This window comes from Pelophylax lessonae, assembly GCF_965119305.1.
Source record: "Pelophylax lessonae genome assembly, chromosome: 1".
Classification (NCBI taxonomy): domain Eukaryota; kingdom Metazoa; phylum Chordata; class Amphibia; order Anura; family Ranidae; genus Pelophylax; species Pelophylax lessonae.
This window is the reverse complement of record NC_138768.1, coordinates 576,229,510-576,255,864: the sequence shown is the minus strand read 5'-3', so window position 1 is coordinate 576,255,864 and position 26,355 is coordinate 576,229,510. Positions and strand designations below refer to the sequence as shown.

Genomic DNA, 26,355 nt, shown 5'->3' with positions numbered 1-26,355 from the left:
TAAAATAGGATAACCAAAATATCACATATTGCTTTTAAATTTTTAAAGCGGAGTTCCAGGCACAAAAACAATTTTTTTTTTTTTGTGCCCCTCCGCTAGGTAGAGCTCACCTGAAAAGGAATTGGATAGTTATTTTTATTTTTTTTGTTTACTCACCTTTTTATTGAAGATCGTAAATACTCACCTCTGACTGCTTCCTCCCTCGGAGCCGCGGCTCACCCCGTCACTTCCTGCCTCGCGATGATTCCTGGGAGCTAAACGTCATAGCTCCCAGGAATCAATGCGACGGCACCGGCCCCGCTCGTCATTTCCGGGCGACGCCGCATTCCCCTGCTAAACAGCTTCTGGGCATGCCCAGAAGCTGTTTAGGAATGTGGCGCCGCACCGGAAGTGACGAGAGGGGCCGGTGCAGTGCATTCTGGGACACGAAGACGCGGAAGAAGACAGAGAAGAGGACCGCGCCGGCTTCAGCTGCCCACAACAGAGATGGAAACGCTGTGGAAGAAATTTTCTAAGTAAGTATTTCTTCTAAAAGGTAAGTGCGAACCGGGACAGATCAGAGGCTAGCCATTGTGGAATGTACTAGCCCTGACTGTCCCGGGGGTATGTACAGCAAAAAATCATTTCTGTGCCCGGAACTCCGCTTTAAGCTGTTATTAGTGTTTGCTGGGAGAAATGTATCATTAGGTGAGGCAAGGAAATAAGGCACAATTTTTTTTTTTTTTTAAATCTTCTAAAGGTATCTAATATCAAACTGTTAAAATAATATGCAATAAGGCAAAAAGCTTGTGAACACCACAGTTCTATAAACTCGATGTACATCCATTCCAAAACAAAGGGCTTTATTATTCAGTTGCTCTCCCCCCTTATAGCTTTACCAGTGTTTACTTCTCAGGAAAACGTTCCACAATACTTTGTAATCTGCCTGTGGGAATTTGTGACCTTGATTTCACATTTGTGTGATGCGGGAATGCTGCGAATATGCAGCGTGATCCCGCATCGCATCCGCACATCTGGCAGTTCACACTGCCATATGCGATACGCAGGGGGTGTCAATGAAATGTTAACGACACCCCCAGTTTGATCACATATCGCAGTGCGATCTGCAAGTTCGCACAGAATCGGATCGCACAAGCGTGAACCACTGTGCGATCTGATTCTGAGGCGGCTCAAAAAATGCCTCATGTGCGAGTTTGCTGCGGATGCGCTGCCAATTCAGCCATACAAAGTGTATGGCTGAACTCGCATCCGCACAGGAGATCGCATGTAATGAAGGAGCAGTGCGCTCCGAATTACATGCGATCAGCGCATCCGCACAAGTGTGAACCGGCTCTAAATCTGGTGTTTGTGAGATCATGTGTTGATATTGAAGAAGAAGACCTGGCTCATAATCTGCAATTGAATTCATCCCAAAGGTGTTAAGTAGGGCTGAGGTCTTAAACCACATTGCACTGTAAACTGTAGCAATATCCCTGCCCTTCAGTGGAATACGGAACTCAGTAACTTGGAGGGGTTTGTACATACTTTAGGTCATATGTGTGCCATTTTGGTAAATTAAACAGTTCTGTATACAGTATAATACAACTAATCATGTTTATTTGAAGCAGTTACCTTGTTTTGCTGCAAACATACTTTGTTTTATATTTGATGTTCAATAAAAAGGAGCTGTTCCAGCATTTTGCTTTGTCAGAATGAATTGCTCTCGAATGTGATTTATTTATTTTTTCACTGCATAATTGTTTCTAGGCTTTCTATTTGTTCACAGTTAGCTTGCAGTTTGTACTTAGAACCTTTTTAAGAGAATTTCCGAGGGGGAAAAAAAAATATATAAAAATTCTCTTTGTAATAAGATTTGCCTGTTCTCCCACAGTTCTTTTAAACCATTTAAAGTGGAGTTCCAGTCCCCAAATCAATTATTTTATTATTATTTTTTTTTTTTTAATCTCTGCGGTAATTTGATCAACTTTATATGCCACACTTGGCTAGTGTCTATAATGCATTCCTTTTAGTTTCAGTTTAAATAAAGCACTACCTTTGTCTCCGAGCTGGCAGAGTCCATGTCCACTGTGAGCATCTGAAGCCCACTAGTATCTATTTCCAGGATTAGGTTCAGCTGGCTACCCAGCATGCACCTCCCATTCTCGCACCTGTGCAGTAATGTCACTGCGCGGCACTCCCTCCTGACACGTGGCTATAGCAATGATGGTGTCAAAGGAAGCTCTCACCCCTGTTGCTATAGCAACCCGTCAATCATGACACTCTGGTCCTCCTGTGCGCGTAATTTCCGGTCTGGAAATAACGTGAGATTCCGTCACTAGGCGATTTTGCGCGTAATCCTGGGATACATGACGCCGCTATCCCAGAAGCCCTTGCAAATTGCCTAGTGATGTAATCGCGTAAAGGCAGAGGCACCAGGAAGTGTAGCAGACAAAAGAAGAATAAAAGGTATTTTATTGCAAGAAAAAAAAAAAATTAAAAGAGCCATTTGGAAAAGCACTTGTAATGCTTAAAACACACATTAAAGAAGAAAAAATGGGTGGAACTCCGCTTTAAGGATCAATGCCTTTGGATGGACTGGAGTCTGACCACTGAATGAGAGTGAGAGAGTTTTTAAGAGGTTTCCCATCAGTTGTTCTTTGTAGTGACTATATCCATTGGGCTATGAAGTGAATGGAAATACCCCAAAATTGTGACACCTAAACACAGTCGGAGGAAGCCAACCCTTATTTTACATGTTCAGATGTAGGCACTGTTGGGCCCCCAGAGCCTGACTCCCTCTCAGCTACCAGGGCTCGAAGCCAGTGGTTGGGCATCGCCTTTAAAATGTCTTCTGCGTGAAGGTGCACCTCCACTTTTGCAAGTGGGAGGCTGATTGTTCATCAGGACGGGTTTTTATGTAACTTCCCTCCCATGCCCTTTAGTGCAGAGGATCTCCTCTTTAGCTCACAGGCCAACCCTTTGTTCCTGGAACCCTTTTCTTCCTATCCCTCTTGTGCCATCTCTAAATAGTCTATTCCCAGTGTACTATTGGATCCCTTTTACCCACTTAGGAGTTTGTGGGATGGTGGGAGAAATCCATCTCAGAATCATCCCCTTCTTTTTTTTTTATGCATGTTTTAAGCCCTCCTTCTATGACTTGGGGCCTGGGCTCTACATATGACACATGTCTCAGTTTACCTAGTGCATGGCAGGTCCAATCTCCTCAGGCGGGTAAAGTGGACCTGTTGAGGTTCATACCGGTTTAGGTTATCTTCATACCTTGGGACTCAGTCTGACTTTCAGGTGGTTTCCTGCTTGTTGTGGGACTCTCTAGTCCTTTTCATAAAATGGACTCTGTTGGATGTTACCTACATGTTGTAATGTCTTTCCCTCTAAGAAGGAGTTGAAGTCCTCTCTGTGATAGGGCAATTGACCTAATTTTGCAATCTTAGTTTCCATGCCAGAGAGAGGGCTGTGCATCGGGGTGCTCTTCATCTCCATGGCAGGCAAATACCATTACTAGAGGGAACTGGTCCCCCCTGTACTGTTGGTCACACTGGGTTCCTGCTGCAGCGAAGGTTGGGAATAGGGTATATCTGGAGGACTTTGTGGGACCTTCTTGTCTGAGCATATTCTCCTGAGAATTTTTTACAGCTTTGTAGGTTTCTCCTGAGACCTATCTTGCTCTTCTCTCTGATGAAGCTGGAGCTTGCTGCTCCTCACTCCATGGGTGTGAAAGCTTTACTGGACTGGGGCAGGCCAGAAACTTCTTAGCTCCACTTTCTGTTTTCAAGGCAGGTCCGGCACAATTCTTCTTCAACCCCAGATACAACTGAGTGCTATATTGCTGTTTTTTTGTCCACCCCCTTTTTTTTTTTTTCTTCTGGTGTCCATGTCACTAGGCTGGAGCTGTTGGTTCATTGGTTCATACCCTTGAACTCTCTGTTGGTCTCAGGGTTTACTTACAACCATTTTGGGTTGCGCCATTTTGATATATATATATATATATATATATATATATATATATATATATATATATATATATATATATATATATATATATATATCTCTATCTATATCATTATTGTATTTCTTGTTAAATGAGTTTGGTTGTCTGGCTAGGCAGCCTTCTCAACATGGAAACTTCTTGCCCATGTTCATCATATTGTGGTCTGTTCTTCTGCACTCTCGTGTCCCTCAATCAATTATAGTTTTTTGTACATGCCGTAAAAATGTAAGGATAAGCTCCACAAAACACACCTTTTGGTTGGTGCCACAGAAACAGTTGTACCCATTAAATGATTTTCGAATTTGTGCTCTTTTTCTTTTCCCAGAGATCAGAACAGATTAAAACAGAGGTTTTAACTTCCCCCACACTGAGGGGAAAGGTTTTTTTGATATTCATGTTTTTTTTTTTTTTCATTAATAAAGCTGGAAACAATACCATAACTCTTTGATGTAAAGCCAAGTTGTTTTTTTTTTTTTTTTTCAATCATGTTTTTCAATTTTGTGTTCTTTTTATGTGAAATATCTTGCATGCATGTTTGATTTCCCAAAACATTTAATTGAGCAAAAATAATCCATTCTAACATGCCCTCCGTACATTTTTTGGTAAGGTTTATACTTTTTGTGCTGGGGAGTCAATCTAATTATGCCAACATTGGGTACATCAATATAAAATCTGTTTGCATTATGTGTGTGTAGGAGATTAGATCTTGACAGAGGATCACATTTTAATCCACTTTTGAAGATGATGCAAACCTCGGAGGGGAGAAGAGCTTGCTATAAGGCTTTATTTTTTTTCTATTGCCTCGTAGTGATGCATTGTATTGCCTTGCAGTGTTTAGTTTAAGAGAAGTATTCCTCTTAATGCAACTGTTCTCTTCTTTTTGCAGCGGTCACGTGGCCCAGGTCAGCTCTGTCCCTGCCGGTAGAGAGTAAGTGACTAAGCTTTTTGTGTGTTTAGTATGTGCCTTTAGCTAGGCGGTAAGGTAGTGATTAGCAGGATTTGAGATTATGTCTTGTTTACTACAGAACTGCAGAGTAGTGAATGATGTGCAGTTGAAAACGGATTTATCTCCTAAAATTACATTTTTTAACTCTGATAATACTAAACACTAAAACAAATAGTTTGCTTTTGATTGGTTTCTTTGGAAAAATATATTTTATATTAAGCAGCTACAGTTTAAAAGCTTACATTGTGATGTTAGGTTAGTGAAGTGGTGCAAAAAGCAATGATGATATGCAATCTCCCATGTCCGATAGCAAACTATAAGATTTCTGTTTCCTGTTGTCAAATATGAAAGTGTGATATCTGATTGATTACCATGTAATGCTTTACTTTGCAGAACATTGTTACTCATTCCACTTTGAAATTGTGAAATTGATAAGACCTGATATTGTTAGACCAAAGCTGGCCATATGCTGGTCAAAATTTGTCAGGTTCAGCAGGGACTGGCTGAATTTTGATCAATATGTGACCATCCCAACTTAACAGAAATCTGCCAGTACCCGCAGTCGTCCCTGAGAGGGGGGTGGGGGAACCCCAATTTCAATCGCAATCCCGCTCCACTATAAAGGCCCATAAACACAATAAGAATATTGAATGAAAGAAACGCGTTTGGAGCAATCGTCCGATAATCTGTTAGTACACAGCTTTCGAGAGTCGATCACAACAGTTCATGTGAAAATACCATAGGAGCAATTTTTATGTAATCAGTACAGTATTCATCCATAAAAATTTTAAGTGACCAAGGCCACGCCTGCTCTGAAACAAAAGAATACATTACAATACAATACCTTACATCACTTCCAAGTTGTATTCTGTCTTATGAGAATCTTTGTAACTTTAGTAACCTATTGGTTTTCGATATGAGACTAGCATGCAAAAAAAAAAATGGGCGATCTTCATTCGTCCGATATTCTTATCGTGTGCTAGGCTTAAACCTAAAACATGAACAAAAAACTTGAGCCAAATCTGTTTTTCGCATGCTGCCCCTCCCAGATACTGCAGCCTACAATGGGAGGGTTTAAGCCCCGTACACACGCACAGATTGTTGGCCGTAAATTGTTGGCCAACGTCCGATCTGCCGATTGTAGGCTTGTTAGTATGATGCTTCCGACAACCAACTGCGAATTTTCGGCCGAAAAAAATCTGGTGTGCATGCTATAAAATTTTTGTTGGCCAACAAAGAACGGCCGATTGTTCCTCAGTCAGTACAGATTTCGGCAGACAAAAATCAGATGAGCAAGACTAGGCATGCTCAGAGAAGAAAAAACACACGGAAAGTCAACCATCACATGACATCACTTCTGAAGTTGGTTTTTGTTGGCCAACAAAAGTCCAGTGCAAGTCTAGAGCACATTTCAACCAACAAACACTGGACAAAAGACGGCCGATCGGTTGGCCAACAATCTGTGCGTGTGTACGGGGCTTTAGGTAACAGAGGCCAGGCTGGAAATCCAGAAAGCAGTTGACATAACTTGATGTGGCCAGGTGCTGATTGACAACCTACAGGTTTTGTTACCAGTAGTGACAATGCTGATAACCCCCCTACAACGTTTTTCATCTCACTGCAGTGCAAACTGGCACAGCCTACACGAATGACAACTATGCTCTGAATTCAGGAGCAGTGCAGTATCATTGCCACACCATCACTGGAAGCTGCATTAGTGGACTTTACTTGCAGGATCTACAGGTGTATATAAGACTTTGCAGGGGGACTAGGAGAAAATGTAAGTGCAGATGCACTTGCAATTAAAGGATAAGTCCACCCTAACACTGAAATCTTTACATCTGCAGACACCCACGATCTAAGACTAACTTATCTAACCCTGTTAAGAAGAAATCGCTATACATACCTTTTTTGAAGCCGATCTGATCCAATCCCATGCTGAGCTGTCAGCAGCGGCTTCACTATGGAGGCAGCCGACAACGGAAGCTCCATAGTAACTCTATGTATGACGTCGCTTCCTATTAATTTCACAGCCGTTGTCAGCTGTGTCCTCTGCAGAGCTTCCACCGCTGGAGACCGGCACAGATCGGCTTCAAAAGAGGTATGTATAGCGATTTCTTCTTTACAGGGTTAGATAGCTTAGTTTTAGATCATTGATGTCTGTTGATGTAGCAATTTTAGTGTTAGGGTGAACTTCCCCTTTAAGTGTCCAGGTCCACATTGGAGACAGTGTGGTCATCTGGTTCTGGCCTAAATATGACAGAGGTTCTAAACCTTTCCAAAGGTTCTGGCTGTAATTGGGTTTAAGGCTCCATTCACATTAGTGCATCAAATTTGCACATTTCCCAGTGCGACTTTGGTCCAACCTTAAATTCTGTGCTCCATAGTTGCATCAAAAGTCGCACCAAAGTAGTGCAGGCACCTTTTCAAAGTCACTGTGACTTTTCAATGACACCCGTTCAAATTGGTGTGACACAAAGAATGGGCTGCGACTTTGATGTCCAAAGTCACATGAGAGGTTGCACAAGTGTGAATGCAGCCTAATGTTGAAAATTGAAACTAAACAGCCAAATGTAGGAGGTTGCAACATGTTCACTTAAGGGACCATGTTAAGGAAGTAGAAAACCATTTCAAATGACAGCAGTTTAAATAATCCCCCAAAAATGGCACCAGTGGAATAGCTTTAAGGTGCATATACTCTCTGGCTTCTGAAATTGGACTATTTTTGTGATATGTAGAGGTATTTTTCTACTCTGTAAGCAGGCAGATCCCCATCCTGTATTCCTATTAAAGTAATGTAATTATTAATAGTATGTGAACATACCCAATTTCTGAATTGTATCTAAATACACATGGGCTGTTCTCTTCCACCCTGTTACATCTGTGGTTTTCATGAAATGGGTGACGTATGTTGAAGGTTCATGGGCTATCTGTGTGTGTGTGAACTACTTCTGATTACTTACTTAGGTTGAAAATAGACACAAGTCCATCTGGTTCAACCAACCAAAAAAAAAAAACCGTATTGAAAACCCAACCGTACAATCCCATATACACGATCCTATACCCGTAGTTGATCCAGAGGAAGGTGAAAAAACCCAGCAAAGCATGATCCAATTTGCTACAGCAGGGGAAAAAATTCCTTCCTCATCCCCGAGAGGCAATCGGATATTCCCTGGATCAACTTTACCTAAAAATAAAATTTTAGTACCCACTTACTGTATATTAAGTACACCCAGGAAAGAATCCAGGCCTTTTTTAAAGCAATCTAGTGAGCTAGCCAGAACCACCTCTGGAGGGAGTCTATTCCACATTTTCACAGCTCTTACGGTGAAGAAACCTTTCTGTATTTGGAGACGAAATCGGTTTTCCTCTAGAAGTAAAGAGTGCCCCCTTGTCCTCTGTGTTGACCTTAAAGTGAACAACTCAACACCAAGTTCACTATATGGACCCCTTATGTATTTATACATGTTGATCATGTCCCTCCTTAATCTCCTCTTCTCAAGAGAGAATAAATTCAGTTCCTCTAATATTTTCTCATAGCTGAGCTCCTCCATGATTCACTGAAGTGTCTGCATATTACTAAAAAGGACAACTTAGAAGAATTGAGATGCTACATAATAGATATGTTTAGTGTGCATGCATCATCTGCAACAGCTTTTCTGCTCTTCACAGACTTTTGGAGAGGACAATCAGAACTGCTGTGGAGCAACATCTTTTTGATGTTCTTGGTCCTGGAAGTCAAAGTTCAGAGGAATCCGAGTCTGGCACATCATCACCTTCAACAAGCCTGTCTGCAAGGCAGAGGCGAAGACATCTGAAAGAGCAAGATGAGAATCGGAAAAAGCCCAGAGACATGTAAGGAAATACTGGGACTTTATTAGTACACAGTAGTCTTAAAGTGGACCTGTAAGAGACTGTGCACTTTGTTTCTGTTCTTAATATATAATGCATCTACAAAAGCTTTCTTTGTGTGCTAGAAACATCATTGCACATTGTTTGAATGCTCAATAATTATGTTATTGTAATCAGTCCAATGTGTATCTCAGGCTGCTAAATGTGATTGAACAGAGAGAACTAATGGCTGATTGTCGTTGTGTGTGCAGTAATTTATACCAACAAGCATCTCATGCCAGGTGCTGTTAATTTGTTCTCTTAAAAAAAAAAAATAATAATGCTGACTGTATTACACAGGGTCTATAATAGCAGATTGTGTGGGTTGTGATGATGAAACGCCATTCTTACCTTGAAAACAAGTTTCCTGGGATGTCAGGAATTGCATTTTTATTATTAGCATTAGTTATCAAAGCAGTACCTGTAGCTGATGCAAGGACCCAAGGGTTAGAGTGGCCAAGTGCTAACATTTTTATACTGTAGGCCAAATGCTCACTGCATTTTTTTATTTATTTTTTGCCCATCAGGGGCATCTGGCTTTTTTTTTTTTTTTTTCAGCCTTTAAACATTCCTGCATGTTAGCCTATGTCTCCATGTACACATAGGCATTTAGAGGCAGAAAACAAAAACAATGCCAGCATGTCCAGGAGCAGAGGCATTTTGGCAGAGAAAACGCTTGTTTAGTTCTTAAGCATTAATTCTTTTCAGTGGCCAGAATAAACGATTATTCTGGCCAATAAAACGAATTAACGTCTAAACGCGTTACATGCGTTTACAAGCGTTGATCATTTCTTCAACCAAACGCTGCTGCCAGGAGGAAAGGCATCTAGGAAAGATGACAAAACGTCCAGTGTGCATGGGGCCTTAGGCTGGCCCTACGCGGTGCAAATTTCTTTCCTGCAGCCACAGGTTGCAGGAAAGAAATTCACACAATTCCCCCATCAACACAGGCAGGGGAATCTGCAATTGTCTTCTCCTGGCAGGGGTAGGGCGGGGCAAGCCTTCCCTGCCAGGAGAAGACAGTGAATATTGCTAGCGGCTATAGCAGCTGCTAGCAATAATTGCAAGAGAATCTGGCAGGCTGGATGTACCCAAGTTGATCTAATAACTTGGTACATTCAGCCTCCCCATTAATGGTTCGAATCTTGGCTGGCTCCTGCTGAATCAGCCAAGATTCTAACCGTTTATGGCCGACCTTAATGTTGAAGAGGCATTGCTGCAGTATAGCGTATTGGTATTGTGATCAGGCTTTCAGACCCCGTTCACACTGGGGCGACCCGACTTTGCCGGGCGACCTGTGAAGTCGCGGTGCGCAGCTCGCACCGCGACCTCGGTGCAGCCGGCACGGACTTCATATCATTGAAGTCAATGCAGGTCGCTCCAGGTCGCCCCAAAGAAGCTCTGGAACCTTTTTCTAAGTCGGAGCGACTTGTGTCGCTCCTATTAGAACGGGTCCTGTGCTGCTCTATGGCAGGCGACTTGTCAGGCGACCAGGTCGCCCCAGTGTGAACGGGGTCTCAGTCCTCAAGTATAAAATAAAAATGTAGTAGCGCCAAAACACTATAAAATGTAAAAACATCCACATAAAGTCCCAAAAGTCCATAAAGAGTGGAGGAGATAGTGTAGACCAATTCCCAAACTCCAACTGTGCAGAAATCGAGAGCCGACACCCAGACGTGGAATAACACCAACTGCTTACCAGATAATAAGTAATTATGAGCGATGGATAGGACACAAATACGGCATCAATCAAGGGATCAATCTCGTCTTATGGTCACATCAGCCCCATTCAAATAAGCAGCCACAATGTTAGGGTAACGATATGGGTAAGGGTCAAACCACCAGGTGGAGTATATGGTCACATCAACTCCAATTTACCTCAATGAAAAAAGGCAGGACAATAGTGCAGACCGTATGGGTAGTTTATTCATACATAAGATAAAATCATACTCACATTGAAGTGGATAAATGAAAGCATTTAAATGAACCGCGGTATAGGATAGCGTGCTGCTCGTATGTCAGGTCGCCTGACGCGTGTCGTCAAAACCATGACATCATCAGAGGCGGACCCGACTCCAGACGGCAGCACGCTTAAAAGTAACTCAGCCGGAAATGGCGTAGGCGGAAACCAGCCGCCGTTTGCGTTCCACTCGATCATAAAGCGGAACCGGAAGTGACGCGGGCGGAACAATGCGTCCCTGCGTCCTATCAGGCCCCATGTTGAAACCGGATGAAGCACAGAGGAGACCTAATAGGTCATAACTATCCGAAAGGGAGTTAGTTAGTCTCCCCCAGCACAAGCAACTGATTGACTCAGATCGCTAATCAGCCGGTAATAATAACAAAACATACCAAGAACGAGTGGAATGCAAATAAAGCATAATAATCATATTAAAAAACATAATATCAATGCGATGTTAACTAAGGCTACAAATTTAACCACTTAAGGTCAAAGAGGAGCCCATACACAATTAGACATATAAAAAACAAAAACAAGACAAGTGTTAATGATGCCACAATCGACGGAAAAATTGTGTACACATCATACACACAAGTCTTCTTGATGATACACTCTAAAGCCATAATAGAAACATATTTCATATGACATAAAAAAAAAAAAAAAATTGATAACACATAACAAAAAAGCCTGCTTTAGCTATTGTTGATATAACAGTTCACATCCCACTCGACATTCAACCCCCATGGGGCATAGGTTTTCATATTAAAAATCCAACGAGTTTCCAAACGGGAAATCTCCCGATGGATATGACTGCCCCTCCAATGGGGGGTGAACTTATCGATCCCCCAAATTTTTGTGCCCTTAGGATTTTTATCGTGACAACTAGCATAGTGTCTAGAGACACTATGATTAGGAAAAGCCTTCCTAATATTTTTTAAGTGCTCCCTCACCCTCACTGTCAAAGTCCTTTTGGTGCGGCCTATATATTGTAGGCCGCACGGACATTGCAGGAGATAGACAACATTGGTGGAGGAGCATCCAATAAAGGGCTTGATAGGATGTATCCTGGAGGTGGCTGTAGATGTGACCTCGCAGAATTTTCTGCCAACAGGGGAGTTGACCTTACAAACCGAACACCTTCTACACGGATAATATCCGGTTAGGGTGTGAAAGAAGGGTAGTTGTTCCGGTTTATCCAAAACATTCGGAGCAATCTGAAGACGTAACGGCTCCACACCCCTGAACACCACCGGTGGAACCTCAGGGAGTTGGGGGCCCAGCACCTTATCATTTTGGAGGATATTCCAATGTTTTTTAAAAATGCGTTTAACGTCCCTGTACTGCTTCGAATAAGTGGTGATAAAGGAGAAACCGAAACGATTCGAATCATCTTGTTCTTTGGGCTGCTTCTGTAACAAAATGGACCTATCAATGTTCTCCACTTCCTGCAACACCATATTCAGGTCAACCTCATCATACCCTTTGTCAAGGAATTTATCTTTCAACATCAAAGCCTGGTTGTGATAAGTATCTGTACTGGTACAGTTGCGACGAAGACGTAAGAACTGGCTCCTGGGTACAGAGCGCAGCCAGGAAGGGTGGTGACAACTTCCCTGCTCGATGTACCCATTCCGATCAGTCGGTTTAAAAAATGTACTAGTCACAACTGCACCATCCTTGATCTCTATGGTTAGGTCAAGGAAGTTAATCCTATTCTCACTAACCTCATGCTGAAGCACGATTCCCAGCATGTTGGAATGGAGTTCGTTGATGAAACTATCCAAAGACCCTCTATCGCCATCCCATAGGAGGAGGACGTCATCAATATACCGCCTCCAGAGAACCAATTGGGGTCTCGGTCGGCCATAGATGACGTCCTCCTCCCACTTGGCCATAAAAAGATTCGCCATGGACGGTGCATATTTGGCACCCATGGCGACTCCCCTCTTTTGCAAGAAAAAGGAGCCGCCAAACCAAAAGTAGTTATGTTGCATGGCGAAACTGAGTAATGAAAGGATGAACTCCCTTTGTGATGAAATCAGGGAGTCCTCTCTTTCCAGAAAGGTCTGAACAGCTTGATGGCCATGTTCATGGGAGATGATAGTGTAGAGGGAGGTGACATCCGCTGTAGCCAGCAGATATCCCTCCCTCCATTCGACCTGTTCCAAAATATTCAAAACTTGAGTGGAATCTCTCAAGTAAGAAGGGGTATTGGTAACAATCGGCTGTAGGTACCCGTCTATATACCTCCCAACCCTACTAGTGACGGAATCTATTCCGCTCACTATAGGGCGTCCAGGCGGATTGAGGGCGTTCTTATGCACCTTTGGGAGGTAATATAGAACGGGCACCCTCGGAGCCACAGGTACCAAAAACGACCTCTCTTTCTTGTTGATAATATTTTCCTGATACCCCTGATCAATAAGGGTTGATAAATCCTTTTTGTACCGGTTTGTGGGATTAAACAGGAGTGGACTATAAGTGTCCGTATCAGAGAGTAACCTATTCATTTCCGCATAATAGGAGGATTTGTCCAGAACGACAATACCCCCCCCTTTGTCAGCAGGCCTGACAACGATGTCATTTCTTTTCTTGAGGGATTTGAGACCCTCATTGAACCGAAATTCATTCCTGTCTTTCCTAATTTGTAAGGCCTCTACATCCTTAAGGACCAAGTCCTTAAACACCCCTATAGATGGAGCCATGAAACCAGGGGGGTTAAAGAGTGAGGCATTGGAAAGTCCTGAGTGTCTAATCCCCCCGTTGACAAGTCTATTGTCTCTGATAGGCTTAGACATAACATACCTTTTAATGTTCATTTTACGGATGTACTTATGTACATCCATAAAAAGTCCAAACCTATCTAAAGGTTTGGTAGGGGCATACTTCAGGCCGTGTCCAAGAACCAGTTTTTCATTATCGGAGAGGTCAGCGGAACTCAGGTTAAAAATCCCTGCATCCCTCAATGCATTTTTCTTTTTTTGCCTGGTCCGCCTCCCCCCTCTGGTCCCTCTCTTTGTTTTCCGTCCTGTTGTCTGTATTGACTGGGATTGTGAAAATCCCCCTGTGGTCTTTGTTGTTGTACCCCACGTCCACCACCATTCCACTGATTGGTATGTTGTGGGTGATTAGTGATGTACCTATCATCGTAATAATCGTCTCCTTGATCCAATGGAGCGAAACGATTATATGATGCCCTATCGTCTCTTCGTGGTGAACCATAATAGGTATGACTGGCGATATGTATGAATAAACTACCCATACGGTCTGCACTATTGTCCTGCCTTTTTTCATTGAGGTAAATTGGAGTTGATGTGACCATATACTCCACCTGGTGGTTTGACCCTTACCCATATCGTTACCCTAACATTGTGGCTGCTTATTTGAATGGGGCTGATGTGACCATAAGACGAGATTGATCCCTTGATTGATGCCGTATTTGTGTCTTATCCATCGCTCATAATTACTTATTATCTGGTAAGCAGTTGGTGTTATTCCACGTCTGGGTGTCGGCTCTCGATTTCTGCACAGTTGGAGTTTGGGAATTGGTCTACACTATCTCCTCCACTCTTTATGGACTTTTGGGACTTTATGTGGATGTTTTTACATTTTATAGTGTTTTGGCGCTACTACATTTTTATTTTATGCCTATTTTAGCCTGTAATCTGCTATTTAGTTGGCTGCCTACACTTATTGCTTTATTTGGACTTCATTGTTCTTGATCTAGCTGTCTGAGCGCAGATTCTTCTTCTTTTTTTTACGCTCAGTCCTCAAGTAGCAGCTTCTGTTATGAAGAGATTAAGGGAAACAGAGTGATCACTTATTTATTGGCATGTATATGGCACTGTGCTTGTGTTCCTTCTGGTGGATTAACGGTCTGTACATAAGATGAACCCAGAAGGTGCTGTGTCACCATAAAAAGTCTAGGGAAGGTAATTTTGTACTGGGGATTTTTTTTTTTTTTTGCTGCAGTACATCTACAGATTCCTGGTGCAAAAGTCAGGTTGATTGGTAAAGCTTGGGTTGTTGAAGTGTAATTCTTTTTGTTTACAAAATTAGTAGCATTGTTAAAAATGACACTGTTGGTGAACATGCTGTTTTTTTTTTTTTTTTTTTTTTTGTCCTTATATTCAATTTTTTTTTCTGCAAAAAATACCCAAACATAACCTTTTATAGAAATGATTTATTGGCATAACTCGATCACGAACCAGAAACTTCTTAGATAAGCCGATCTAGTTACAGTTCTGTATGGCTATATGATAAGCAGTGCTCGGTACAATAAATGCTTGTTCCAAGTATTCACTTGTTTGTTGTGATGTTGCATTGCATCTGAACAGTGGCAGTAACTTTGACAGTGACTGTGCCTTTTTAACTTTTTAAGCCACATTGTGCAGACTTTATGGTGTTGCAACCTGGATTTAATTTGGATTTTTACAACTTGATTTACTCAACATGCCTAACACTTGGTGCAAAATATTTTCATTGTGCCTAAAAACATAGTTAAAGGGTTAGTCAATGTTTTCAGAAAAAATGAAAGGGTGAACGAACACCTTACACCCTTCAGTACCCGCTGCAATTACCTCCATGGGTGATAGCTTGCATTGGCACTGACAGCTCACGTAGCAGTCTGGGAATATGAAATACCGCTTTTCTATCCCTTCTTTCTGCAAGGCTCCTGGGATGGATTAGAGCAATTCTGATTGGTCAGCGCCAGCACAGGGAATTGCTCTGATCCATCCTGTAAGCCCTGCAGAAATAAGATGGGAAAGAGCAGGGATTTCAAATCTTCGGGCTGCTAATTTGGCTCTGGGTGCTACTGACAACTCGTCGCCCACAAGGAAAGTACAGCAGGGTTGGGGTTGGGGTTGGGGTGCGTAGGGCGTTGGTTCACTGTTTCATTTTTTCTGAAAAAGTGAACTTACATTTCATACAAGTCATGCTTTTGTTTGTTGCATAGATATGTTTAAGATCATGTGATACTTTAGTTGCCCATATGTAAATTTCTAAGGCAGATAGTTGTACCAAAGCTTACTTTTGGGTTTCAGCAAAGATGGTAAATACATATGCAGTTGACTGATATTTTCTAGTTTTTTTTGATCATTTAGAAAACTAACTTTTTTTTTTTTCCCTCTCCCTGCTTTTACATTATGGACTATGGACTATTTCATGTACATCAGTCACATAACAGTGTGACACTTAAACCTATTTTGATTCCAGGTTGTAACACTACAAAATGTGTAAAGGTCTTTTTCATAAACGGTATGTTTTAAAAATGGCTACTGTGCAATTTACTACAAGCCCTGGCAAAAAGTATAGAATCACCACTCTTGGAAAAGGTCATTCAACTGTTTTAATTGTCTAGAAAAGAAACTAATCACAGACGTGCCTACATTTTTCATTTAACATTCCAACCTTCTGGCTTTAAGAAACACTTAAAAAAAAAATTGAAAAGAAAGAAGGAAAACTGTTTTCAATTGCAACTGTTTTTTGCAGATCAAGCAGAGAAAAAAATATGGAATCACCATGTACTTTGCAGTTCTAAAATAAACATCTGCATCAGATTATAGCTGCTCTTTGGTCTGCAGTTAAAAAAAAGGGTCCTTTTACATGGGCTGTCTGATCAGGTCTGCCTGTCAGTTTTTCAGACGGATCTGATCGGACCCTCCTTTCTCCCCTATGGAGCAGCTGATGTCAGCGGTGAAGGGAAGCGTGCTGGTAGACCAAGAAAGACCTCAAAGCATCAAGATAGAAAACCTAAAGCAATATGCCTTGAAAACAGAAAATGCACAACAAAACAAACGAACAAATGGACAGAAACTGGAGACAATGTCTGTGACCGAACTGTAAGATATCGCCTAAAGGAACTATGATTTACATACAGAAAAGCCAATCAAAAACCATGATTAACATCCAAACAGAAAAAATACAAGGTTACAGTGGGCTATAGAAAAACCATCATGGACTGTGGATGACTGGATGAAAGTGATATTCAGTGATGAATGAGGAATCTGCATTGGGCATGGTGATGATGCTGGAACTTTTGTTTGGTGCCATTCCACTGAAATGTATGAAATCAACTACCTAAACAAAACATGCAAATTTCCACAATCATTGATGATATGGGGTTGCATGTCAGGTAAAGGTACGGAGGAGATGAAAGTCATTAAATCTTAAATAAATGCACAATTTTTCTTATTCCATCAATTGAATGGATGTTTGATTATGATGACATAATTTTTCAGGATGATCATGCATCTTGCCATAGGACAAAAGCCGTGAAAACGTTCCTTCAAGGAAGTCCTATAATGGCAATGACATGGCCTGCAAATAGTCCGGACCTCAATCCACTTGAAAATATATGGTAGAAATGAAAGAAAATGGTCCATGACAAGGCTCCAACCTGCAAAGCTGATCTGACAACTGCAATAAGAGGAAGTTGGAGCTGGATTGATATAGAATACGGTTTGTCAGCAGTTAAATCCATGCCCCAGAATTCAAGTGGTTAAAAAAAAAGCCAAAGGTAGTGCAACAAAGTACTAGTAGTGTACTATAGTGTTGTTTTTTTTTTTTCAGGATTCCATAATATTTTCCTTCAGAAGTGAGTGATTCCATATTTTTCCCTCTGCTTGATCTGCAAAAACAGTTGCAATTGAATACAGTTTTCTTTCTTTTTTTATTTTGTGTTTCCTAAAGCCAGAAGGTTGGAATGTTAATTGAAAGCATTGAGCAATTGAGGCATGTCTGTGATTAGTTGTTTTTTCTGCACAATTAAACAATTTAATGGACAGTTTCCAAGAGTGGTGATTCCATACATTTTGCCAGGGGTTGTGTATATCCTAATGGATGGATTTCATTAATTTAAAAAGTGTGATGTTCATACACTGTATAGCCATCTGTGTGGACATCTCACCACCTAAATTAACCTTTTTGACACCCCATTCCACGACCATAGACCTATAAATATGTAGTGTGACACCAACCCCACCAACCCACCTCATCTGAGAAGGCTTTCCACTAGATTTTGGAGTGTGTTTTTGGGAATTTTTGCCCATTCATACATAAGAACATTTGTGATATTGGATGAGAACACCTGGCTTGCATTTGGCATTCCATTTCATTGTAAAAGTGTTCAGTAGGGTTGGGAGTCAGGACTGTGCATAGGCCACTCCAGTTCCTTGCCACCAAACTTATCAAACCATGTCTTTATGGACCAGGCTTTGCACAACTGGAACAGAAGCGGTTATCACAAGATTGCAAGCAAACCGTTGGGTACAATGTCTATTATTTATTCTGTAACATTAAGACCAGTTGCACACAGGTGTAATCATTTACTGATGGTGAAAAATTGCTGTGTAAAGACCTGTGTAAAGGTTCTTTCACATGGGCTTTCCGCCCGGCGGACTCAGTTTTGCTCATCGAGGATCGATCTGCCGATCCCCGGTGAGCAGACAGATGACAGGTCCGTCTCTGCTTACTTTGTAGAGACGGAGCTGTCCGATCCCTGCTCTCCTCTAAGGGAGATCGGATGATGTCCGTTTTCATCCTATCTGATCCTACAGACGGATGGAAAATAGGGTTTCCATCCATCTGGATTTCACGGACCACATCGGATCGGAGAGCAGCGGGTGTCAGCAGAGATGTCTCTGCTAACATCCACCGCTCCATAGAGGTACATGGAGCATCCGATCAGGTCCACCTGAAAAAACTGACAGGTGGACCTGATTGGAAAGCTTGTGTAGAAGGACCCTTATGAGTATAGGCGAGTTAAAGGTGTGTAAGCGTATAGACAAGTAAAATTCTTCTTCATTGGCTGTAAATGTATTCAATGCTATATTACTGTACTGATCTTTACTGATCTGTTTGCATGGTTTCATAGACGACAATGCATTTCAATCCACATCAGTAAAAAAAAAATGTGGTGTTTTTACTCCCATGTGCAAAGATGCCTTACAGTACCCTCTACTAGAAACAGCAGTACTTGGTGTATCTATATCCAGGCAGGAAATTAGGGAAAATCAGGGAAAAAAGCACAGAGGTTCTAGGGATCCCCTACTTTAAAAAACAAAAAAAAAAGCAGTTTTCTAACCCATCCTGATCCATCTGTGTTTCCATTGAGAAATTGAGGTAAGGATTGAAAAATATTACGTTTTGGTAATCTTCCATTCTCCTGACATCTCCATGGCATTATAAATGGGATGGAATGTGTGAATTAGGACACTATTGCATTATGGCCATTAGATTTTCTAGTGGCCAGAATGTGTATTTTCCCAGTTCTCACATTTGATCTGCAGAGAATGTAACCTGAGGACTTCTGATTTTGCCTCATTTTCACAGAACGAATTTACGTGCAGTTTTGATGAATGAACAGCTACGCTGTTTGGAAATATACCTATGTGTGTGATTCCATCGAGATGAGGGCAAATGCTTACCCCTGTTCACACCGGTGCAATTTGTCATGGAAACTGATGGTTCCGAATCACATGACAAGTCACACCCCGTTGTCAGCAATGGAACTGTTCAAATTGCCACAAGTCATTTTGCAACGACTTTGAAAAAACTGCTTTTTGACGATTTCTATTGCCACTTGCATAAATTTGTACGAAGTCGTAAGCTGCAATGAAATCAGCAGTGCAAATCGCACTGAAGTAGCGTGATTTCAAAGCCACATTGGTGTAGTGTTTGCAGTCATTCTTCCCTTTTTTCACTTTCCATCTGTCTGTGTTGCTGCTAGGGAGAATTCTCCTTGTCCTGAGGACAACCTTTTTTACCAGACAGGAAGTAAAGGACTCTTTCCCAACGCTCAGATGCCTCTGATGGCAGTAAAACCTGAAAGGGGTTCCTTTTACTTCCTTGCTTTATAGAAAACTAAAAAAAAAGTTTTTCTATAGATACCCTTATAATAATTTAGCCATATCATGTATTCTTATGGAAGATTCAAAACCAGTACGATGATAAAAGGAGAAATATCTGTTTCCCATTGCTTACTTTTCATTGACTCCAGTATGGAAAGCGATAGGTAATTCATAAGCTTGAGTTGCCCCAGGAACAGGAGGTGAAGAGAAATCTCCCAATGGGGAAACCTGTTGTGACAACTGTCTGAGGAGATATCCTTTCCTTTTGGATGTATCTTTTTATTTCCTGCGGATTCTCCAAGACAGGACAAGAAGAGAAGTCTCCCAAATGGGGCAACAAAAAGTGATGATTAAGTGCCGGTTCACACTACCGCGGCACGACTTCGGGGGCGACCTGTGAAGTCGTGTGCAGCGCGACTTCTGCGCGACTTGCACGGACTTCATATAATGAATGTCAATGCAAGTCGCTCCGATGTCGCCCCGAAGTAGTACAGGAACTATTTTCTAAGTTGGAGCGACTTGAGTCGCTCCTATTAGAACGGTTCCCGTAGCACTGCATGGACCGCGACATGTCAGGCTGACCAAGTCACCTGACAAGTCGCGGTAGTGTGAATGGGCACTTCCTCCTCTATCCTACAAAAAAACAAAAAGTTCTTTCTTCACTCCCACTTTACCTGTATTGCTTTGGCTTTTCTACCAGTACGAGTGTTTCAGTTGTGAAAACATTGACATTTGAAAAAGGTGTTTACAGTAATATAAAAGAACCAAACGATGACTTTATTGACTTTTATGTCATACAGGCAAGCTGTATTTTGCTAGTGATTGTCTGCATTGTTTAGTGAAAACTCAAATGAAAGATTTCTTGTGTTTTTAGGGAGATGATTAACAAGGAGAACATCCCTTCTGGGTGTGGTGGCCTCGAGGACTGTGGACTGTTGCAGGAAGTGGAGAAACTTCAGGATAATTGCTCTGGTTACATTGAAGAGAGAAGCAAACCAAAAAGACAGAAATCCAGCAGCAAGCTCTCTGAACTCAATGATAATCAGGAAAGTACACTGGTGAGTCAAATCTTTGTATCCAGTATCTTTTTGATCTGGTAATAGAAGTGAGCAAGCAAGGGTTGATCCTTGTTAATAGGAGCAGTGTTGCATAAATCAGTACTTTTATTGCCTGGGAATATGTTTTTTTATTAGAGACGTTTAGTAGTTAGAGAAAAATAACCCATTTTTGGTTAGAGCCAATGAGGATGATTTTCTTGTAGTTGCATCATGGGGGAATGTGCTTCCTGGTTTTCTTGCTCCTGGCATGGCTGAGCACATTGTAGGTATTATGGCAAGTGAATTGTGGCTGAGCACATAAAAGGTATCCAAAGAAGACCCTTGTAACCATATAACCATAGGATGACACAATGCCATGTGCTTACCTACAAGATGTTGAAAATGCAATAAAAATGCACAATACATGGATTTTCATGCACTTCCATAGACTTTAACCACTTAAGCCTCGGAAGATTTTACCCCCTTCCTGACCAGGCTTTATTTTGCGATTCGGCACTGTGTGACTTTAACGGACAATTGCGCAGTCGTGCGACGCTGTACCTAAACAAAATCAAAGTCCTTTTTTTCCCAGAAACGGAGCTTTCTTTTGGTGATATTTGATCACCTGTGCGATTTTTACTTTTTGCGCTATAAACAAAAAAGAGCGTACATTTTGAAAAAATAACAATATTTTTCACATTTTTTTTATATGAAAATCCCCCCCCAAAAAAATGTAAAAATCTAAATTTTTTAACATTTTAGGCCAATTTGTTTTCTGCTACATATGTTTGGTAAAAAAAAATAAACGCAATAAGCGTATTTTGATTGGTTTGCGCAAAAAATTATTGCGTTTATTAAGGGAAAGATTTTTGTCTTTTTTTTTTTTTTTTTTTTAAATGAGTAATGGCGGCGATCTGCGATTTTATTTTTTTGGTGGGACTGCGACATTGCGGCGGACAGATCAGACCCTTAACTGACATTTTTGACACTTTTGGGGGTACCAGTGACATTACTACAGTAATCAGTGCTATACATATGCACTGTTACTGTAAAAATTACACTGGCAGGGAAGGTTTTAACTTTATTGGTGATCAAGGGGTTAAGTGTGTCCCTAGGGGCGTGCTTCTTACTGTAAAGGGGTGTGGCTAGTGATGTAACCACAGAGACATACGATCCTACATAGCAGGACCGTATGATCTCTGCAGTTAGATCAGGGAGGATGACAGGCGGCTTTGTTTACATCAGCCGCCTGCCTTTCTCCCTCTCCACCGTGAGATCCCGAGTGGCCGGTCACACGCGCGGACATGTTAGGGAACGAGCGGGGGCCGGAGCGCGCCCCCGGCGGCGCGCGCTCGCCCCCTTGAGGCTTACAGGTGAGCAACATAGTACTACGTCACTTTGCCTGTGCAGGGCTGACTGCCGCAGTAAATATACTGTGGGCGGTAGGCAAGTGGTTAATGCGCCATAAAACTTACTGGAATGCAGATGTCCTTATTTAAGGTGAAGTAAAAACGGGGACTTAAAACGCATCCAGAATGTCTTTCTATGGTGTGGACTGGCCCTTAAGGCTGTCCACTTCAGGGTGTTTTATTAAAAGACACCGGTTAAGATGTCCAAGTTTGGTGAGGTCTTTCCATTATAGCAGCTTCTGGAGTATCCTTAGGAATAATTGTCACATATTCTTTATCTGATGTAAGGAATAAAAGTCATGGTCCACAGTATTTCTGCATTTTAACTAAAGACCACACGAAAAATACAGACTTCGAAAAGAAAAAATGAAGCTGTCACATTAGCTGTATATGAAATCAGCTATTCCTGGAATGGTGTTCGTGACAATACAGATTAGCACAATGCCTATTACTATGCTATTGTACAGCATATAGTGTACAAATCTCACATAAAGATAATGAAATACACAATTGACAGACAACATTTGGTTGAGGCATAGGACTCTGTGGCAGGCTGGAACAGGAAGGATTTATTCTCCACATTTTGAACGGAATCATATACATTCTATGTACAGTTTTTATTTGAATTAATCAGTCTCTGGCTGAGATGACTGAATTCAGAATTGAGGGGTTTAATGAGCACATTATATATATATATATATATATATATATATATATATACAGTGGGTACGGAAAGTATTCAGACCCCCTTAAATTTTTCACTCTTTGTTATATTGCAGCCATTTGCTAAAATCATTTAGGTTCATTCTTCTTCCTCATGAATGTACACATAGCACCCCATACTGACAGAAAAACACAGAATTGTTGACATTGTTGCAGATTTATTAAAAAAGAAAAACTGAAATATCACATGGTCCTAAGTATTCAGACCCTTTGCTCAGTATTTAGTAGAAGCCCCCTTTTGATCTAATACAGCCAGGAGTCTTTTTGGGAAAGATGCAACAAGTCTTTCACACCTGGATTTGGGGATCCTCTGCCATTCCTCCTTGCAGATCCTCTCCAGTTCTGTCAGGTTGGATGGTAAACGTTGGTGGACAGCCATTTTTAGGTCTCTCCAGAGATGCTCAATTGGGTTTAAGTCAGGGCTCTGGCTGGGCCATTCAAGAACAGTCACGGAGTTGTTGTGAAGCCACTCCTTCGTTATTTTAGCTGTGTGCTTAGGGTCATTGTCTTGTTGGAAGGTAAACCTTCGGCCCAGTCTGAGGTCCAGAGCACTCTGGAGAAGGTTTTTGTCCAGGATATCCCTGTACTTGGCCGCATTCATCTTTCCCTCGATTGCAACCAGTCGTCCTGTCCCTGCAGCTGAAAAACACCCCCACAGCATGATGCTGCCACCACCATGCTTCACTGTTGGGACTGTATTGGACAGGTGATGAGCAGTGCCTGGTTTTCTCCACACATACCGCTTAGAATTAAGGCCAAAAAGTTCTATTTTGGTCTCATCAGACCAGAGAATCTTATTTCTCACCATCTTGGAGTCCTTCAGGTGTTTTTTAGCAAACTCCATGCGGGCTTTCATGTGTCTTACACTGAGGAGAGGCTTCCGTCGGGCCACTCTGCCATAAAGCCCCGACTGGTGGAGGGCTGCAGTGATGGTTGACTTTCTACAACTTTCTCCCATCTCCTGACTGCATCTCTGGAGCTCAGCCACAGTGATCTTTGGGTTCTTCTTTACCTCTCTCACCAAGGCTCTTCTCCCCCGATAGCTCAGTTTGGCCGGACGGCCAGCTCTAGGAAGGGTTCTGGTCGTCCCAAACGTCTTCCATTTGAGGATTATGGAGGCCACTGTGCTCTTAGGAACCTTAAGTGCAGCAGAAATCTTTTTGTAACCTTGGACAGATCTGTGCCTTGCCACAATTCTGTCTCTGAGCTCTTCAGGCAGTTCCTTTGACCTCATGATTCTCATTTGCTCTGACATGCATTGTGATCTGGAAGGTCTTATATAGACAGGTGTGTGGCTTTCCTAATCAAGTCCAATCAGTATAATCAAACACAGCTGGACTCAAATGAAGGTGTAGAACCATCTCAAGGATGATCAGAAGAAATGGAAAGCACCTGAGTTAAATATATGAGTGTCACAGCAAAGGGTCTGAATACTTAGGACCATGTGATATTTCAGTTTTTCTTTTTTTAATAAATCTGCAACAATGTCAACAATTCTGTGTTTTTCTGTCAGTATGGGGTGCTATGTGTACATTCATGAGGAAGAAGAATGAACTTAAATGATTTTAGCAAATGGCTGCAATATAACAAAGAGTGAAAAATTTAAGGGGGTCTGAATACTTTCCGTACCCACTGTGTATATATATATATATATATATATATATATATATATATATATATATATATAATTATTTATTTTTTTTCAGAGTCCGATTACACTATGTGCAGTGCTTTTTTTCTGCATCGAAAAAGCATTAACGTGCATGCAGAAATACATCTGGAACGGATCTGGATGATGTTTGTTGTGTGACCGGGCACTCAAGAGTTCTAGAATTATACTTTAGAGGAGTTTTCCAAGTACAATTATTTTAAATTCTTCATTGTTCTAAAATCGCCATAAAATGATCCGATTCAAATATACATGTGAGGACAGAGCATAAGTTAGTTTAAGACAAGACTCTTCTATTGCAACACCCGCTTTTCAGATATGTGAAGTATGCTATCTAGTATGACGGAGATCAGCTACATGGAGCTGATATGATGCACTGGAGAATTTTTCTACACACTATGACTTGGCCAAGTCATGGGAAATATTCAAATTGTGCTGACAGTCATTTTTTCTTCTCCTGATTATCTTTGTGAAAGTGCGAAGCACTGTTTCCAGAGTCTCTGTACATGTCCTCTTAACATTACTCTGCAAAGAAAAACTAGCTACAGCTGTCATCCATCATGAGATAGTAATGACAAAACAGTGATTTAGTCAGCACAATAATGTGAGAGGAGATAAAGAGTAGTTTTTCATATAGCTGCATCTTTTCACCATGTAAACCAACCTTGTCAACCATCTTTAAACATGAAGGACCTGTTGAAATAACGTTTATCTCTCAGAAAACTCCTACTAACACTTAGAGCTTACAGGGCAATAGCATGGTGGTCAGTGGGGAGAATGCTGCTTATATTGGTAAACAGTGGGCAAATCCACCCCCACCAAAACCAAAAAAGCACACTGATGTCAGTGTAACTTTATGAAAGTAGAATTTGCTCATTGGTTAGGAAAGTATGCTCTTGAGGAACCCTGGCTGAGTAAATCTGATATAAGCTCAGTATTTGTCTATTAGAATCATTTTATTCACATATACACTGTTACCAAAAGTTTTGGGACGCCTGCCCTTTCACGCACATGAACTTTAATGGCATCCCAGTCCTAGTCTGTAGTGTTTAATATTGGGTTGGTCCACCCTTTGCAGCTATAACAGCTTCAACTCTTCTGGGAAGGCTGTGCACAAGGTTTAGGAGTGTGTCTATGGGAATGTTTGACCCTTCTTCCAGAAGCGCATTTGTGAGGTCAGGCACTGATGATGGAGAAAAGGCCAGGCTCACAGTCTCCGCTCTAATTCATCCCAAAGGTATTCTATCGGGTTGAGGTCAGGCTTCTGTGCAGGCCAGACATGTTCCTCCACCCCAAACTCGCTCATCCATGTGTTTATGGACCTTGCTTTGTGCTCTGTTCCAAATCATTTGGTGGAGGGGGAATATGTTGTGGGGTTGTTTTTCAGGGGTTTGGCTTGGCCCCTTGGTTCCAGTGAAGGGAACTCTTAAGGCATCAGCATACCAAGACATTTTAGACCATTTCATGCTTGGAACAGTTTGGGGTAGGGATCGGACGATTATCGGCACAGCCAATATATCGAGGGTCGATCTGCACTTTCTCCGATTAATCGGAATCGGCCCTGATCGGCTCTCCATGTAAAAACCTGGAAGTGATGTCATGACATCCATTCCGGGTATTCGGCGCCATATTAAAAAAAATTACAGCATTCAAAACAGCCAAACTTAGCTGTTTTGAATGCTTTTAAGTGCAGAGGAGGGGTTTGGGGTCTTTTAGACCCCCAGATACCTCCACAACATAACCTGTCAAGTGTAAAAATAAAAAATTTTTAAATGTACAAAAATACCGATATTCAATGTCCAAAATATCGGTATCGGCAACAAAAATCCGATATCGGTCGATCATTAGTTTGGGGATGGCCCCTTCCTGTTCCAACATGA

The 26,355-nt window shown here is 41.6% G+C and overlaps 1 protein-coding gene across 1 annotated transcript in view; it reads left to right on the top strand.

Annotated features, from left to right (window-relative positions):
* The window catches only part of FAM13A (family with sequence similarity 13 member A), a 321,224-nt gene that overhangs the window by 226,490 nt on the left and 68,379 nt on the right, over positions 1 to 26,355 (top strand). Inside the window, exons 10-12 of the mRNA XM_082272109.1 lie at positions 4,875 to 4,916; positions 8,607 to 8,789; positions 20,512 to 20,695. Coding sequence (XP_082128235.1) covers positions 4,875 to 4,916; positions 8,607 to 8,789; positions 20,512 to 20,695 — 409 coding nt within the window. The remainder of the gene's footprint in view (positions 1 to 4,874; positions 4,917 to 8,606; positions 8,790 to 20,511; positions 20,696 to 26,355) is intronic.